This window comes from Chiroxiphia lanceolata, chromosome 6, assembly GCF_009829145.1.
Source record: "Chiroxiphia lanceolata isolate bChiLan1 chromosome 6, bChiLan1.pri, whole genome shotgun sequence".
Taxonomy (NCBI): domain Eukaryota; kingdom Metazoa; phylum Chordata; class Aves; order Passeriformes; family Pipridae; genus Chiroxiphia; species Chiroxiphia lanceolata.
The window spans coordinates 894,378-912,059 of record NC_045642.1 but is presented as its reverse complement, the minus strand read 5'-3'; the positions used below and the strand labels follow the sequence as shown (position 1 = coordinate 912,059).

The window sequence follows — 17,682 nt, the reverse complement described above, 5'->3', positions numbered from 1 at the left end:
CCAATGTCCTTCTGTGGGTTGTTTGAAGCTGCAGCCAAATCCTTCTGGATGCACGGCTCCCAGACAAGCTTCCAGGGGTTAAAAGCTCCAAGGTTTGGTGTTCTGATGGCACCCCTCACACCCTGTCCCATGGGATGGGGCAGCTGCTCTGGACACACACTGACAGGGTAATACCTGCACACTGACGCCATTTCCTTCCCCCAACCTGGAAAGGGATAAAGGCCGCAGTCCCTGGGAGTTTGTATTCCCACACCAGCTTTAAAAAAGGAGGTTTATTGACTTAAATTAAGAAAGAGCTCAGGGTGGGGGGTGGAGGGGGGGGAGAATCCATACTGTCACGCTAAGTGTGAGACTCTTCCTCGTCTTCCCGCCGGAGCTGCTCGATGAGCTGCTGCCTCTCGGCTGCCTGGCGCATCCTCATCATCACCAGGCTCTCGTAGTCCCGCTCCGACACCACGGATGCCTGGCAGGGAGCAGGAAACACACACAACCCATCAGGGACAGTGCAGACCCAGCTCCCCTCTCCCCAAATCCCCCCTCACAACACGGGAGTTCTGAGGGGCAGGAAGCAGTTTGATCCCACAGAGATCGGGTGAGGTGTGAAAGCTGCCTGGCCACAGAAAACAGGCTGACGGGGAAAGCAGGACACACAGAGAGCCTGCATTCCTGAATTCCCCTCTTGCTGCCAGGGCTGCTCCCTGCTCCCCACGAGGCTGGATGAGGCATTATTTTGGATGATGAGCTCACCCTGCACCTGCACCACGCTGTGGCCCAAAGTCCAGCGTACACTTCACCCGTTATAAAGGCTGACGCCATAAAAACATCCAACCTCTGTGGATCAGTCATGGAACTGATAACTCCCAACCGACTGAGGGTGGTGAGGGCCTGGCACAGGTTGTCCAGAAAAGCTGTGGATCCCTGGAAATGTCCAAGGCCAGGGCTTGAAGCAACCTGGGCCAGTGGAAGGTGTCCCTGACAATGGCAGGGGAGCGGAACTGGATGATCCGTAAAGTCCCTTCCGACCCAAACCATTCCTGATTCTGTGATTGTAACGGTTGGAATTGATGATATTAGAGGTCTTTTCCAACCTGGAAAAAAATTCTAAGTGGCTGCGGAAAGAAAACCACCAGGTATGTTCCCCAACCTGACGCAGGAAGGGAATAGTTTTCCAAAGCTCCTGGAGCCTTCCTGCTGAGTGTGGCAGCAACTGTCACGTGAACCCAGCTGATTGCAGACTCTGCCTAATGAACGTGGGCAGCAGATGACAGCTGCTCCAGTGCTTTGGAACTCTGCTTCCAAAGCCATTCCACACGGGTAGGTGGCCGTGCTATTTTGGATCTATGAAAGCACTGCAAGGCTTGGAAACATCCATCTCATTCCTTGACAGTTCAAGCAGAAATAAGTGTCTTGACAGGAGGTGAATGGAAAAAAACCCAAACAAACCCTCACGTTCATTCTTCTAGGAACTGGGTTTAGTGGTGATTTCAGAAAGTCATGGAATCACAGAACGGTTTGGCTTGGAAGGGACCTCAAAGATCATCTGGTTCCAACCCCCTGCCATGGGCAGGGACACCTTCCACTAGCCCAGGTTGCTCCAAGCTCTGTCCAACCCGTCCTTGGACACTTCCAGGGATGGGGCAGCCACAGCTTCTCTGGGTACTTAAGGACATCTTAGGAAGCAGCAGGGATACAAAGGCAATAGAATGGCTAAGTAAGACTCTGCATGAAAATGGGGCAAGTGCAATTTGTTATCAAGTGCCAGCAAAGTGGTTCCTCCGGCTGTGAGGACAAAATAGAAGCCCCACAACAGATGAGGAATGTCGAGTGGGAAATTAGGAGTTTAATTGGTGTCTTAGGAACCAGATGAGTGAAATGACCTTTGGGTGCTGGCAGCACCAGTGTCTCAGAAAGCACTAACGAGTATTGGTCCTCAGCAGCAGAGCCAGGATCCTCCCCAGTCCTGTCCACCAACCCCAGGGATTTGCTGGGCTGGATGGAAGAGGCTGTGTGAGACTCATGCAGATGAATCACCCACACAAACCTGAATCCCCACCTCGCACAGGGATTGAAATTTAAAACAGACAAGAGATTATTCCCAGCCTGGTTTGGGAGCCCTGCTGACACACGGAGCCCTCAGAGTGGCAGGAGGGAGGAGAAGAGCCCGATCCAGGTGGGCTCCAAGCTGGCAGCTCCCAGCAGTCCGGGTGCCTCCGAGGAGCTCTCCTGCTCCTCAGGCAGCGTGGGCTGAGGCTTTGCCACTCCACACACCTACTTCCTGCAATCCTGGCAATTACCAATCGTGTAAAACCCAGTTCCTGACGTGGCTGACTCAGCAAGGGCTTGGCTCAAAACAAACACATCCGAGCAGGAGCTGCAGCCCGGGAAGAGGCGACGGGCGGCACACGAAGAGACGGCGGTGGCAGCGGCTTCGGGGATTTTTACCATTCTGGGTCCAACCTGGCTGAATTCCCGAACTCCCGGCTCAGCTGTCCCCAGACTCGCTCCTTCATCCTGGTGAGAGTGGCAGGCACAGTTCTCCGAGCGCTCCAGCAGCCTCTCCTCTGCGCCCTCGGACTCGGGGCTGCTCCGACACGGCGTAAGTCTCCTCTGCATTCAGCTCTCCCGACATTTGCCTTTCACGGTGTCGCCTTTTACATCCCCCTTCGCCTGTATTTCCTTGGCTCCTCCAGTGGGACTGAGTCACCGTCTCCTTCCCAACCACCCACTGGATTTTCCGGCGGTGCCCCTCCGCAGAAGGTGGCTGGTTACCATGGCACCCGGGTGCCCTTCTGTTCTAGATGCCAGATTAGATCTGTTCTCATGGTGACTGTGCCTTGCTGTTCCTCACCAGCACACGTTTAACGAGCTCAGACACCGTGTTCCTTCTCCACTCAAGGAGGAGACTACTTAAGATCCAAGACAAGCCAACTGCTCCTTACCACAGCGTGGAGTCTGCATTTCCTGCACTACCAGCCTCTCTGTTTTCCTTCCAGCTACGGGAACGGGGCAGGAAGAGGCTGTTCCTGCTGCGTGGCTCGCTGCTGATCCCGTGGCTTAAGTCCAGCACCTGCCTGTGAGGAGTCAGCAGGTCCCTTCTCCTCCCTGCCTTCCCTCAGCATGGATACCTGGCGCAGAGGGTCCATCAAGTCCACCACGTTCTTCAGACGTTTCTCCCTCAGGAGGCACAAAAAGCTGGGCAACCAAGTCATCATCCTGAACCAGAACAGCCACACTCTGGACACTGACGGCCAGAAGAGGGAAGGCTTGAGGGATCTGAAGGACAAGTCTGATTACCTGTCGTGCCAGAGCGAGCAGAACCTGGCCAAGGCACAAGCCCCTCCCAAGCCTCCCCGGCTGTACCTGGACAGTTCCAGCTGCCCCAACATCATCGACCACACCGACTCCCACTCCGACATCTCCTTTTCCGACGCTGCTCAGTACCACAAAGGCACTCAAACACACAAGGACCAGGCTACAGACCACGGGACCTCAGAGGCAGGTTCCCAGAACGGCACCACTCTTCCCGACCTGGCTGACCCCTTCCTGTCCTTCAAAGTGGATTTGGGGCTATCGCTCCTCGAGGACGTCTTGCAGACCCTCAGGAAACAGAACCCAAGAGATTATGCCATCTGAAGGTATTTATCATTCACCACATCCCATTTACCCGATGCTGCTGCCGGTCCCTCTGATCCCAGCGGGAGGAAGGATGCTGGAGCATGCCTGTCGTGTGTGGCCTGTTTTGTTGTCCTCGCCTCACCCACCACAGACCATCCCTGTCCTTGCCAAGGAATCCTCTGGAGCAGAGCTCAGGTGAGAGCACTGTTTCCACTCTTCACCCTGGGAATCTCCCACTCCGGACTGCGCGTCTCCTCCTCAGGGAAGAACAGCATCGTTTGGGAAAGACTTGTTATTCTGGGGATGTGGCTGTGACACTGCGGGGCAGGGACACACAGGGACTTGGCATGGATCCCTTGTGGGACAGCAGGCAGCCTGCAAGGAGACAGCAGCACTGCACCTCAAAGCCACAGGTGTGGCAAGGGCCGAGAGACGGGAACTGGGGGTTCTTCTCCCACCGTGTCTGGATGTGAAAAATCAAAGCTGTTCCTCCTTTTTTTTTTTTCTTTTTCTTCCTCCTTGTGGGTTTCTTTTCCCCCAGCTCCAGTGCAGCTGGCACTCCCAGCCTGGAAACAGGTAAGCATCCACTCGTGCTCGTGACAGAGCACCAGCAGTGGGTTTATCCTCCTGGTAGGGGAGAGGAGATGTCTCCACACGCTGCTGCCTCACGCATGCACTGAGCTCCCAGCTGTACAGACATGGAAGAATAAATGTATTTGTGACTGGAAGTGTCTGGTTGCCTCATTTAGTTGGTAACAAGCCACAGAAAGCCAAGGCACCAGGAGCACAGGGTATCTGGAGTGGCCCAGATCCATCCTCCCCGGCACTGCAGGTTTTTCTGAGGGAGGGGAAGCAGCGTGGCTCTGTTTTTCTGGGCTGGGGGAAGGAGAGAGCTGCTGGGACTTGATTTTCCCCAAAGGAGAGCTCACCCAGCTCAGGGCAAGACCCAGTTCTTCACCCCTGAGCTGGAGAGTGGGAAGGGCTTTGCCAGGCTGAGAACATTTTGGGCAGCATCAGGGCAAACTGTTGAAAGGACACTGCAGAAACTACTGCAGTAGTCACCAACTCTTACCTTTCTGATAGGCTAGATATTAGGGCTCTCTTAAAAAACAACAATAATAAAACCTCCATGCCCCCAGATAACCAGGAGCTTTGGCACTGGCTACAGCAAAGTGCAGGGACATTCCAGAGCCAGCACAGCCGGCTCCTACCCTGTTAGATTCACCTCTCAAAGCCTGGTAATATAAAACAAACTCTCTGAAATCTCCAAGGAGCTCAGCAAAGGTGCAAGAATGCCAGGCAGGAGGCTTTTCTCAGGGCTGAAGAGCACTGGCAGGGAGATCCTGCTGAAGGAACAGGGAAACCCTTCCCAAACCTGAGTGAGTGCTCCACGCCGTTGTAGCGGCAAAACAAGCTCCTCACTGCACTGCACAGCCACTGTGTGCTCTGAACCATCACACAGGCATTGCTCTCAATAGCCTGGAGTAACACTGGCCAAGACACAGCTTTTGTAATCCAAGGGGAAGTCGCCTGCTTGGCTCCAGCAGCTCTCCAGGAACTGCTGGACAACGTGCACCTGTGGCCGCAGGAGAACGAGTAGCCTGCGACTTATTGCCTCCTCCCAGCACAACAGCCAGCCTTGCTTCCACATGGGAAGCACTTCCAAACCCCCTGGGTAGGGTCTGACTGTCCTTTACCCACAGATTTTGGGCAAATATGAGCTCCTGGCTGCCTGTCCCAGCCGGGGAGCACCGGGATGACTATCCCAGAGGATGAGCGGCGAGCGCGTTGCCATGAGAACGCTGCGGGTCTTGGGCTGTTTGCTGAAGCAGAGCAGGGAAGGAGCTGCCTTTGCACGGGGTGGGAACAAAATGGGGGTGGATTCAGACAAAAAGAGGGGGGAAGCAAATAGGAAGCGAGGGCAGCTTGAATCAGAATGAGATTTGTGCAGCTCGGAAGCAAGAATGTGGAGTCTGGTGGCTGGGAAGCCGGGCTGGGTGTGAAAGGAAGAGGCAGGAGTAACAGGGATCTGGAAGCTCATCCTGCACAGCCTAGAGCTGGAGCAAAACAGCCAAGAGGAGCTATTAGCACACTAATCATCCTGTGGAAACATCCTGGCGGATGCAGCAGGAGCAGGATTTTGAGAGGGTCTGGAGCAGGCACTAGGAAAAGCGGGAAGCAGAAGAGAGCAGAGCAGCTTAGAGATGCAAGGCTGAAACGTAATCCCAGAAATTGCAGTTGCTTACAGAAAAAAAACTGCAGAAAGGACAGCCAAGCATCAGCAGTTCCTGGGAAGGATGCATGGCCCTGGCAGCAACTCCTCCCCATCCTGAGAACCAGGATGGGATTGAGGAGGCTGTGCTGGGCAGAGGTGGGTCACCATGAACCCCTCGTGCTGCTTCCTTGCTCTCCCTGCTGCCCCAACCACACTAATCCTTCACCACAGGCAGACACTGCACTTCCAAAATAACAAGCTCTGGGCATGGAAACAGGCCAGGATAAACTCAGGGATCTGAACCCACACAGGCTGGAATCCACCACCAAGCTCCAACTGCAACAGCAACACCCTTTGGCAGGAATGAGCCACTTCTCACTCTCTCCTAATGAGAAATTCTCAAACAAAGTGGTTTGGAATCCTTTTTTTGCCCCAATTTCCTTTCTACCACTCTGGTCCCTTCTCTGAATCTCCTGTGGCTGCAGGACTCTCTTGGATTCTACATGAATAGAACAACAACCAGGCATTCTGATGTATAAATGCCAATACTATAAACAAAGCACTGGCAAAAAAGTCAAGAGTGAATGTACTGAACAATCTCACAGGCTTAAAATATTTAGGGAGTGAACACACAAAAGGCTGATGGAGACACACAGCTTAAGGGCACCTGGACAGCACGAGGCAGGAGCCCTCTCAGCAATGAGATTTCTGGATCTTTATACCACAGGGAAGGAGGAGAGGAGGGTAAGTGTCATGTGAAGTTTGAACCAGGTCCCTTCCCACCTTCCCAGCCAAGGAACTGGCTAAGTAAGTAAGCCAGAAGACATGCAGCTTGCACTCAGAGTAACCACACTGGTGTGGAGGACCAAACCCAGATAATGAGGTCTCTAGAAGGGTATTTAGCTTGATATTGCTTTCTCCTCCCTCCTGCAGACCCTAAAATTAGAGGTTTCCTTCCACCACTGAAATTTCCTTCTCCTGTGAAAGCAGTGAGTAACCAAGACTGCCTAAAAAAACCTTCATTTCAGCAGCTCTCACCCAGAGAATTCCCACAGTCAACACCTATTAACAAATCCCAGCAGAATGGCATTGGAGGCTTTGGGCTGAGCAAGGAACATCCCTGTTCCTCACTTGGAAGACAGTGAGTGTGTGAAGATCCAGTCATCCAAACAGCTCCAGTTCTCTTTAAAAAAAGCCACTGGTCCAGCACAGAAAAGCTGGTGGGAAAGCCAGGCCTGGCATCAAGTGTTTCTTTGCAGCTCATATTTGCCCATAAGTACAAAGCACACCGAAATTTAGGCTGCTATAGCAACGAATTTAAATATCACAGCCCATGCCTCCTTACCTGTGAGGTCCTGGGCTGGCTGGTGCTGTCAGAGAGGACAGTGCTGGGGTGGCTCCGGGGCTGCCCCTCCAGCCAGGAAATCTTCAGAGGGTTGTTTATCAGGCCAACTTCATTCTTCACAGCCATCTCCTAGCAAGGAAAATATTCTTCCATCACCACCTGAATTCCAGGCCCCGCTCCCTCACAGGTCCCTAAGGATCACTTTCTCATCTCAGTCCGGCCTCAAGGCCAAGTGGGGCACAAACAAGGAAGATCCATCCCTGGAAGTGTCCAAGGTCAGGCTGGATGGACCTCTGAGCAGCCTGGGCTAGTGGCAGGTGTCCCTGTCCATGGCAGGGGGTGGAACTCGATGGCCTTTAAGGCCCCTTCTGACCTAAAGTGTTCTGTGATTGCATTTGTTAAGATCTGTTGCAATCAGATCATCTTTAAGGCACTTTTATGGTCCTTATCTGCATTGAGCACAGACAGAACATACCCCTGCCAGATCTTCAGATAAACAGGTCACACACAGCTCTGGGTTGGTTTTCCTTTTGCTCTTTTGGATGTGAGTGAAAGAACAGGTGACAAGGAACAGAGGCTCCTGCACAGAGTAAGTTGATGGAACTACTAAAATTAAGGGTGACTGAAGATTTCTGTTCCCACAACCACGTGAGTTACTAAAACTCACAGTGAGCCAGGACATTTTGATTTGTTTTTCACTGCAAATGCCTGGTATCACCCCTAAAAACACAAAAGCCCAACTCCAAGGTAATTCACCTTCAGTGGGAGCTGATTAAATGCTCGGTGCCTGATTTTTCAGGCACTGTCTCTTCCCTCAGCCTGTTCCACGCACAACCTGTTTATGTGCCTGGTCTGCTCCGGGTCTGTGCCTCCAGCTCTGCCACTCCCTTCATCCCTCTGTGCCTTCAGACTCTCATTAGCCTTCTCCACTGCCTTAATGACCTGGGTTGTCACCCTGTGACCTGTCCCCTCCTGTGACATCCCCCCCACCACACCCAGCTGGGGCTCTGCACACTCACTGCCGCCTTCACCGTAGCAAATTCCACCACTGCACTCCCAGTCTTCCTGCTGGAGATCACCAAATTGAGCACATCTCCATACTGGTCAAAGAAAGAAGGAAAAAAAAGTTAATTACAGACCCGGGAGAGACGTGGAGTTCATTTATTAAACGAACACAAAGAGAAAACATGTGTTTTCACAGGCATGAGGTTGAGCTGTCACCATTTCTGTCCCACGTGATGCTTCCACCAACCCCAACCTGCCATAATTTCTGTCCCTCCAGGAAACAATCCTAGAGAGGCACAGAGCAACACACTTGGCTTCCAGCAAGCCCCAGTGCAAGAGGGATGCTCAGCTCTGAGCCAGAGCTACAGGAGGCACTTGCAGGGAGGGAAAACAAAGCTGCCACGCTGGGACTAATCAGGTCAAAGGCTTGTCTGCTCCTGTCTCTGCACTTCCCACAGCAGGGCAGAGGTGTTAGCTGGGAAACAGCTCCCAGCTCATGGATCAAAGGATCAAACTCGGTTCAAAGGTTGGAGGTGATGATCTTGGAGGTCTTTTCCAACTTAATGATTGCATGAATGTGCTGATGATTTCTGAAAATTGCACGAGAAAGCTGAACAGAGACGAAAATCAGCCATCCCAGTTTATATCTCACAAAGGCCTGGAGTGACAGGACATGGGGGAATGGCTTCCCACTGACAGGGAATAGGGTTAGATTGGGAAAAAATTGTTCCCTGTGAGGGGGGGGGAGGCCCTGGCACAGGTTGCCCAGAGAAGCTGTGGCTGCCCCATCCCTGGAAGTGTCCAAGGCCAGGCTGGAGCAACCTGGGCTAGTGGAAGGGAGGTGGGACTGGATGGGCTTTAAGGTCCCTTCCAATCCAAACCATTTCATTGTTCCATGATTTTATGATATGCAGCTTCCCAGAATTCATTATCCTTATACCAGAGAGGAGGGGAAGACCCAGTAGTAGGAAAGTGAGTGTGAGATGGGACCTTTTGCAGGATCTGCAGCAGCACATCTTTGGAGTATCCCCCTCCTGTCTCATCTTCTTTCCTGCATTTCCATCTGAGCTGGGAAATAAAGACCAGGAGTTAATTTTGTCTGTTTGAATGCACTGCTGTGCTCAACGCTGCTCCCACCCCCTGCACATTCCCCACGTTTGCTATTTACAGCCACACTCCCAGGAGTGCCAAGACAGTGATCTCAGCACGGGAATGAGCACAGGGAACAAACTGTTTGGGGAACAGGCAGAAACTGTTGCTCACTGGAATATAAAAAGATCACACTGAAAGGATGCTGATGGCTCTGTCAGGGTAATTAGCAGATGTCCCCCTGTGCTTAAAGCAAAGACAACTCAATCTCAGGCTCAGAAATCTGGAGCAGACAGAGGAAAGGTGAGGGAGGAAGGGATTCTAAGGGCAAGGACAAGAGCTGTTCACGTGAGGATGCACATTCCACAGGGGAATTTCACCTCCACTGTAAAAAGGGATGAGCCAGCTCAGCAGGGTTGAAGTGTCCCTTCTGTTTTCCATCATGTTCTATAAGTTTACACCAAAATCCAGCTTTTTAAGAGTGTCTTACCTTGAGTTTAGGAGTTACTTTGCCTTCTGCTCCATTTCTTTCCTGCTTGCCTAAAGAGGGGAAAGGGAAAAGCACAGATTGAAAGGACATGGGCGAGAAAATTCCTCAGCATTTAGCACAAAATCTTCCCTGAGATCATGCATATGACAACAGCAAACACTTCTGGATTTCCACCAGACCATTCCAGCCCCAAAAGTCCTGTGCAACAGGAACTGCAGCACAGACTGAATATTCCATGGCAGCGTTTTTCCCTTCTAGGATGCCCAGACTTGCCATGATCAAGGCAAGAAACAGGTAAGTAAAAACACAAGCAGGAGACCTGGTAGCTTCTGAGACATTTTTCCCTGCAAAAGGAAGTTATCCTGGTGGGAACAACTGTGGAAAAATTAAGGGTAGACAAAAAGCACAGCCTGGGAATTTAATTTGGCCCTGCAATTAAATACTTTATAATGGTGCATTTATTGCAAAGGATCTCAAAGTGGCTTACACCAAGCAAAGTCTCGACATCCTCCCCCAGTTTGCGAAAATTGAAAGAAAAATGAAAAGAAAATTAAAAATAAAAGGGGGGAAGAAAAAAATAAAAAGATGTGAAATGAAGTTAAGAAAGGTAAGAAAACACAGGAAAAGCCTGAGGACCCCAAGGAGAGTTTCTGTCTCTGGGGTTCTGGTTGTTTTGTTGCTTGAACTTGCCAGATCAGGATTTTTTCTGGCCTTGTATGTGAGGGCTCTGAGCTCCTCTGTGCTCACCTTGGCTGTGCTGCTCCCTTTCCAGCCGGATCTGTTCCCTGATGAGCCTCTGCTGCTCCTCCAGCTGCCGGGAGCCCTCCTCCCGCAGGCGGATTATCTACGGCACAGGGAACACAGCACGGGACACCTGAGGCAATTCCAGGGCTGCTCCACGCCAGGAATCCCAAGGGGAGCTTGGGATTCCCTCCTGGGACAGCTCCAGCACTAAAGTGGGATGTTCCCAGTGACACCATCCCTCCCAGCCAGCATATAAGCAGGCAGCTGTTGTTGTTGTTGTCTGCTGGAGAAATAAAACCCCCAAATCAACACGTTTGCCAGACTGCCACAAAATCCCTTCTACATTCCTCTTTTTCCATGGTCAGGTTGGAACAACCTGGTCCAAAGGAAGGTGTCCCTGCCCACAGCAAGGGATTGGAACTGGATGAGTTTTAAGGTCCCTTTCAAACCCAAACCACCCTGGGAGTGTGTGATTCACAGAGCCCCTTAGTCCCAGAGCCTGAATTCCTGCAATCCAGAGGTTTGCTGCATCTCATCCCATAGATTTCACCAGGAAGGGAAAGAAGACTTTCAGCAATTTTTCTCAAAAGAAGCAGAGAAACCTAAGAATGAATCATTACTTCTTCTTCTAATGATCTCGTTATCCTGATCTCCTCCTCTTCGTTCTCCTGGGACTGGGCTTCTCGTTCTCTGGCCTCAAGATCTGCAGAGAGGGAATTAAATAAAAAACAAATTCATTAATAAAATGCAAAACGTTTAACAGAAATTAAAACAACCCAAAGAGAATTTTAATTTTTCCCTGTTGGCCAGGGGAGGAGGGAAAGATCAAACATTTAACAGAAATTAAAACAACTCAAACAGAATTTTAATTTTTCCCTGCTGGTCAGGGGAGGAGGGAAAGATCACAAACGTGGCTACACCTACACTGATGTCCTGGTGTCACTGCTACCTCTCCTCTACCCCCACACATAAAAGGAGTCTAACAGGCATCAACCCCCCAAATTCCCAGAGCAGGACCTAATTCCTTCCTTCCCAGAGCAGGGCCATGCCAGCCATGGCTGTGGGAGGAGATTCCAGGTGGCTCCTGCATTGTGCTGGGCACAAAGAACCCAAAGCCATCAGACATGGATGACAGCAGGTTGATCACTGGGGAGTTCCTGTGGGAGAAGAAATGCAAACACCCAGTTCAAGGCAACTGGAAGGTTTGGTTTTATTACCAAGCTTTACTTTCTTCCTCTTCTCATCGAGCTTCTGTGTCCTTTCTGCAGCCTGTTTCTTCGCCCTCCTCACCTTGTCATATGCTGCCTGCCAAGGAACCAGCACAACAGGGTGAAACTACAAGAATAGGGAGAGAAACTGGAAAGCAGAGAACAAAATGACATCAGACATCACTCCTAGAAGTGTTGGAAGTTAACACAAATATCCTGAAAACATGAGAAGAGGCCCAAAGATCTCCAGATGGAAGGGTGAGAAAGTCCAGGAATAACTTCAGCGTGTGCTGGAGAGAACTCTGACCCATCTTCAGAGGTGGGAAGAACATTCTGGTTCCCTGAACGTCCCAAAAGCAGCTTTAGGGGCACTGGTAACAGCCCAGGTCAGCTTTGGAGCAAAGTTTTACAACTAAAAAAAGATCTATTTGACATGAAATATTTATTCACAGACACGTTTGAGGTCCTATGAATGTATCAGATCAAAGAGCACCCGAAACCCTCAGCAGCAAAAACACACCAACATTAATTCAGCACTAGAGAGACCTAAGAACTGGGGTGAACTGGCAATTTCAATGGCACCTGCTTAAACCAGTTGCTAATGTGTTCCTCAGCCTGCACAGAACCTCTGTGTAGGAGGTGAGCACAGACTGCCTCTCATATTACCTGCAGAATAGTTGTAAAACTGTTTTCATCAACTGGAAAAGCTGCGATTTTCCCTTTTTTTATTCCCTTCCTGCATGGCAAAGGTTTGCTAAACAAACCTTTAAAAGTTTTTCCTTTTAAATATATAGAAGACCAAAAGTTCTTGGATGCCCAAAGCTGAATTCCCCCTTGGAGGGGGGGGATTACAAGCTTTGCCAGTGTTTGAAAAGAGAAGTTATTTCATGGTTTTAGCTCTTATCACCTGAAATCAGCACACGTCTCTCTTCTGAGCTTATCTGCAGAGAGTTACTGGCTCATTTTTGGTGTGTTTTTATGAAAAGCTTGGAGCCTCAGCAATCACATCCAGGTATTATTCATTTGTCAGCCCCTGACTTGGAGGGAACTGCAAATGCACTGTTGCCATGGGAATTTGGTGTCCCTGAATCGGGGGTGGTTATCACTGATGTTATTAAATGGGATATGCTCCAGTCCAACGTGTTATTAAAGACAGTATCTCACCCTTGGACAGAGCATCTGATCAGAAACAGAACGTTTCTCCCACCTTTTGCTTGGCACCTAATATTTGATCTTGTGGAGAACTACAGGGAATGACAGCTGAGACTTGTATTCACAGACTCTCCACTGGAGAACAGAGCAGGACAGACAGGAAGAGTTTCCAGCAACACCCCAAAATCCCACCCTTCCCAAGGGATGATCCTTACCCTGGCTGCTGCATCTGTGAGCACGGCCAAGGCCTGGGACAGCTGGTGGAAGATTTCCGCTGGGAAGGAGAAGAAATGAGGGTAAGATGCAGGAAACCATGTGAGGGATCTGGGAAAGAACAGGAAAGACAATTCCTTATGGGAGAGACCTGCGGGAATGTCTCTCCAAGAAAGAAGAATCATCTCTCCAAAGCCAACCTCTGCCGGGGTCACCTCAACCCAAAGGGCAACATCTGTTACATCTGCCTGAGAGTAAATAAGGAAACAAAACTTGGGATTGTTTCATTTTAAGAAAAATCTTGAACACATGAACCTCATTTTTCTTACTGATTGTTTTTATCACGGGTTGCAATGTCTCCTTCATGGCACATTTAGCTGGAGCTCATAGTTTTCTTCTTCCTCTCAGTGCTTTTCCTTTCACTTCCTCTTGTTTGTGTACAAATAAATCATCAAGAATTCCTGCTTATGTCGTATTGGAAATTGTTATGTTATATTACAGCCATCTAGCCTTTAAAAGTCTTTCCTTTGTCCTATTACAAGCACTGGGAAATTATTTTTGTGAAGATGAATTATCAGTAGTCTCGACGCACAAAAAAGAAACTAATTGCTAATTATGCAGTTTCCATCTACAACAACCACTCCCTCCCTCACTGCAGGCAGCTGAAATTCCCCCTTCCACACAAATCCCGCCTGGCACATCACCAGCTCTCCAGCCTGAGATCCAAACTTTTCATCTCACATCAACATTGCTGCTCCTCCTCCTCCTCCTCCAAGGTGACACAGATAAGCCTGAGGCTTCCCCACATCCTTCCCATTGCTCCTGCAGGCATCAAACCTCCCAGATTTCCCCTCAGTGCTGCTATTTTTTCCCCACAGTTACTCTGGGAAGCAGGGCAGCAGCAGAAGCCAGACCTTGCTCAGCCTGGGTGAGCTCAGCTCCACAGTCAGGGCCCTTTCCCCAACAAAACCGGGCCGTGCCCACAGATAAAACGTGCTGATGAAGTTTGGACTGTGAGAGATATGGGTGAAACCAGTGTCCAGCCAAAGGTCTGGGTTCAGGCACCACGTGGGAAGACTTTGAGAGGTGCATTCCAATTCCAGCACTTGACTCAACGCTGATGTTCCCAAATCCGACAGGGATCGCTCAGCCCTAAAAACCGGAGTTAACAGCAGTGACACCAACTCTGAGCCCCGTGTGTGTGCGTGTTCCAGGTGACAGGCACCCTGGCATTCCCTCAGGGACAGCGCTGAAGGGAAGCAGAGCTGCTTCCAAGAGCCTGGGGAAGTGAAAACTCCCAGGAGGAATTGCTGCTGGCGTCTCACCTGCCCGGGGGTTGTCCGGGTTCTTGTCCGGGTGGCACGTCAGGGCCTTCTGCCGGAACGCTGTCTTCACCTGCAGGGGCCACACTGGGAGTTACTGGGCTGGGACTGCTTTGGATTTGTCAAAAAAAAAAAAAAAGGCAGCTTGGAAAAACAAAAAAAAAAAACCTATCCCTGTAGTGAAAGGGAATGGGCCCGGGACACTTGCAGGGCGGGAAGGTGTGATTGGGGTGAGTCTGAGATGAGGAGAGAAAAAAGGGGAGGGGGAAAATAAGGAGAAAGGGAAAAAAGGGGAGGAAGGGAAAAAAAAAGGAGAAGGAAAAAAGGGGGAAGGGGAAAAGAAAGGGGGGAAGGGGAAAGAAAGGGGGAAGGGGAAAAAAAGGGGGAAGGGGAAAAAAAGGGGGGAAGGGGAAAAAAAGGGGAAAAAAGGGGGGAAAGGGAAAAAAGGGGGGAAGGGGAAAAAAGGGGGGAAGGGGAAAAAAGGGGGGAAAAAAGGGGGGAAAGGGAAAAAAGGGGGGAAGGGGAAAAAAGGGGGGAAGGGGAAAAAAGGGGGGAAAAAAGGGGGGAAAGGGAAAAAAGGGGGGAAGGGGAAAAAAGGGGGGAAGGGGAAAAAAGGGGGGAAGGGGAAAAAAGGGGGGAAAAAAGGGGGGAAAGGGAAAAAAGGGGGGAAGGGAAAAAAGGGGGAAGGGGAAAAAAAGAGGGGAAAAAAGGGGGGAAAGGGAGAAAAGGAGGGAAGGGACTAAAGGGGTGGAGAGGAAATAAGGGGGGAGAGGGGAAAAAGAGGAAAGTGGAAAAAAGGGAGAAAGGACAAAGAAAGGAGAAAGGAGAAAAAAGGGGAGAAAGGACAAAAAAGGGGAAAGGGGAAAAAAAAGGGGGAAAGGGGGAAAAAAAGGGGAAGGAAAAAAAAAAGGAGGGGAAGCTGCTCTGTCCCAGTGCCAAGCAATTTCCTGCTAAAACGAGTGGAGAAAGTTGTGTCTCGGCCCCACCTGGTGGACAAAGATCCAGGGATGGGAATGCACAAGGAAAGCGCTGCAGGTGACCCAACCTCCTGCGTAAGATTCCAGGCGAGGGAGAGACAACTCACTCCCAAACATCCATCAGCTGCCCAGCTCCCGCCGGGCTGCTCCGATCAGCGGGTGGAAAGGGCTTTCCTCACCCCTTATTTCGTGCTACAGAAAGTCTTGGGATCATTTCAAGTATTTCAGACCAAGGACTGACGCCCCAAATTCCATTTGCCGCTTTGTAAAGCTGCACCAAGGGCCATCCAGCTGGGAATTCTCTCATCCTCCCCTGCAGTGACCGGCTCAGCCGGGAAATAACCCGAGCTCACCCGAAGCCTTTTCAGCTCATCCAATCCAGCGTGTTACAACTGGATTGTTCCCGCTGGGTGCTTCTTTCACGGGGAATTTCCAGGGAGCGGGTTGTAAACCCCCAAAAATGAACCAGAAGCCTTACGGGCACCCACAGCACCTGGACCGACCTCTAACAGCTGGATTTTCGGATAAACATCCCGACTTTCCTTCTGGAGGCACATGAATAAGCAAGCGAGGGGAACAGCGTCGCAGACCAACTCTACAGCTCTCCCTCCCAGCCATTCCCTCCTCCAAAGGCGGGACTGAGAAGGCACAAGGGCAAATTGAGGGCAATAACGCCAATATCGGTAAACCCGGGATAAAATAACGCCGACACCGGCAAAACCGGCCTTTCCGCACGATTTCACAGCCCCGGCCCCGCAGCAGCGCCCCGGGCAGCGGGAGAGCACCAAGAGCGCTCGGAGCAGCCGCTCAGCTCCGCACCGGGCAGGGCGCGGCACCGGGAACATCCCGTTCCCGAGAACACCGGGACAGGGAGGGAAGGGGCCCGTCCCGAGCCGTCCCGCGCCCACGACCTCCTTCTCCGACGCCTTCTCGCCGACCCCCAGCAGCCCGTAGAGGTCCAGCTCCAGCAGGTCCTTATCGACCGCCATCTCCGCGCTCCCCGGTGCCGGTCCCGCTCCCGGTGCCGTTCGTTCCCTTTCCCGGTGCCGCGGCCGGGCCGCGCCGCTCGCTGGGAAACGTAGTTCCCAAGCGCTGCCGCGCCGCGCACCGCCACAGCAAATGGACTACAATTACCGTGATGCACAGTGCGGCCCCGCGGAAGGACGCGTCTGACGTGCGCCGCGCGCCGCGAGGTGCACCGGGTGTTGTAGTTCTCTTGCGGAGCCTGTGAGCGGGAAGAGGCGGCAGGAAAACTACAACTGCCGTCGGGCTGTGCGCGAGAGCCGGCGCGCCCGTGACAGCGAGTCCTTCGGGAAAAGCCCGTTCGGGACATGGAGTCCGAATGTCCCCCCCAGCACTGCCGAGCCCACCGCTGGCCGTGTCCGCAAGTGCACGGACACATCCACGCGTTAGATCCCTCCAGGGGTGGCGAATCCATCGCTTCTCCGGGCAGCCTGTGCCAGTGCGGGGCGCTGCGAGCCCAACTACAGCCCGTTCCCAAAAGCATCCTTGTTTTTGTTGTTCCCAAAAGCATCCTTGTTTTTGTTGTTCCCAAAAAGCATCCATCTCAGCCCAAGGCACGGCTCCTTGGGAAATTCCTCTTGTCTTCTTATTGACCTAAGATGCCTCCCCTTTTTTCCACACAGTTCTGAATAGGAAGCACTAGTCTATCCAATTATTCCATTACATAGGAGATGGAGTTTTTTCAGTCTTTATTCGATTATTGTAGAAGGATTTATGTCCTTGCTGGCGGAAGGACAAAGAGCCTTCAGACCATTTATTTTAATCAGCAATAGTAACAGACCTGAGAACATGAAGAAAACTGGGGAAATGTGAATCCAGCAAAGTGGATGTTTGAGAGATGTTTTCTAACCTAGCAGTGCAATGAAACCCAAGAATTCTGGGTCTGTCTCCGTGGAGCTTCACCCAAGGAGAGCAGGAGCCTTGCTGGTCATAGGCTCATAGAATGGTTTGGGTTCAAAGGAACCTTAAAGCCTGTTCAGTCCCATGGGCAAAGACACCTTCCACTATCTCAGTTTGCTTAAGCCCCGTCGAACCTGGCCTTGGACACTTCCAGGGATGGGGCAGCTGCAGGTTCTCCGGGAAATCCATTCCAGTGCTTCAGCACCCTCACAGGAAAGAATTTCTTCCCAGTATCCCATCTAACCCCACCCTCTGGCAGTGGGAAGCCATTCCCCCTTGTCCAGTGACTACAGTTCCTGATGAGTCGCAGCCCTGGGCATGCAGAGGGCACCTGTTGCCATCGTGGTGCCACCTCGGGGACCTCCCTCTGGGGCTCCATTCTGG

At 51.4% G+C, this 17,682-nt stretch overlaps 2 protein-coding genes across 4 annotated transcripts; one reads left to right on the top strand and one right to left on the bottom strand.

Moving 5' to 3' along the window:
- Nucleotides 1-257: 257 nt before the first annotated feature.
- Nucleotides 258-16,445, bottom strand: DNAJC17 (DnaJ heat shock protein family (Hsp40) member C17). 3 transcript variants are annotated; one of them, XM_032691632.1, is made up of 11 exons: nucleotides 16,287-16,445; nucleotides 14,402-14,471; nucleotides 13,079-13,137; nucleotides 11,721-11,808; nucleotides 11,124-11,206; nucleotides 10,507-10,603; nucleotides 9,760-9,809; nucleotides 9,171-9,248; nucleotides 8,195-8,275; nucleotides 7,176-7,304; nucleotides 258-463 (listed from the first exon to the last, which is right to left on the bottom strand). In XM_032691632.1, the coding sequence occupies exons 1-11, from the start codon at nucleotides 16,362-16,364 to the stop codon at nucleotides 341-343; spliced, it is 936 nt and encodes a 311-aa protein (XP_032547523.1). In that variant the 5' UTR covers nucleotides 16,365-16,445; the 3' UTR covers nucleotides 258-340. The 3 variants fall into 3 exon arrangements, with proteins under 3 accessions (XP_032547523.1, XP_032547522.1, XP_032547524.1); XM_032691631.1 differs by lacking the exon at nucleotides 16,287-16,445 and adding an exon at nucleotides 15,879-16,107 and having other exon boundaries at nucleotides 13,079-13,187; XM_032691633.1 differs by lacking the exon at nucleotides 16,287-16,445 and adding an exon at nucleotides 15,879-16,015.
- On the top strand, nucleotides 1,954-4,343 carry C6H15orf62 (chromosome 6 C15orf62 homolog). Its single transcript, XM_032691692.1, has one exon. It carries the CDS (start codon nucleotides 3,118-3,120, stop codon nucleotides 3,631-3,633), a length of 516 nt encoding a protein of 171 aa, XP_032547583.1. The 5' UTR covers nucleotides 1,954-3,117; the 3' UTR covers nucleotides 3,634-4,343.
- Nucleotides 16,446-17,682: the final 1,237 nt, after the last annotated feature.

Coding starts and splice junctions, on each gene's coding strand:
- C6H15orf62 (XM_032691692.1), top strand. CDS start 3,118: ATGGATACCTGGCGCAGAGGGTCCATCAAGTCCACCACGTTCTTCAGA.
- DNAJC17 (XM_032691631.1), bottom strand. CDS start 15,993: ATGGCTGGGAGGGAGAGCTGTAGAGTTGGTCTGCGACGCTGTTCCCCT. Junction 10,604..11,123: donor CGAGATCATTAGAAGAAGAA/GTAATGATTCAT, acceptor CCTGTGCCGTAG/ATAATCCGCCTGCGGGAGGA. Junction 464..7,175: donor GCCAGCCCAGGACCTCACAG/GTAAGGAGGCAT, acceptor GCTCCCTGCCAG/GCATCCGTGGTGTCGGAGCG.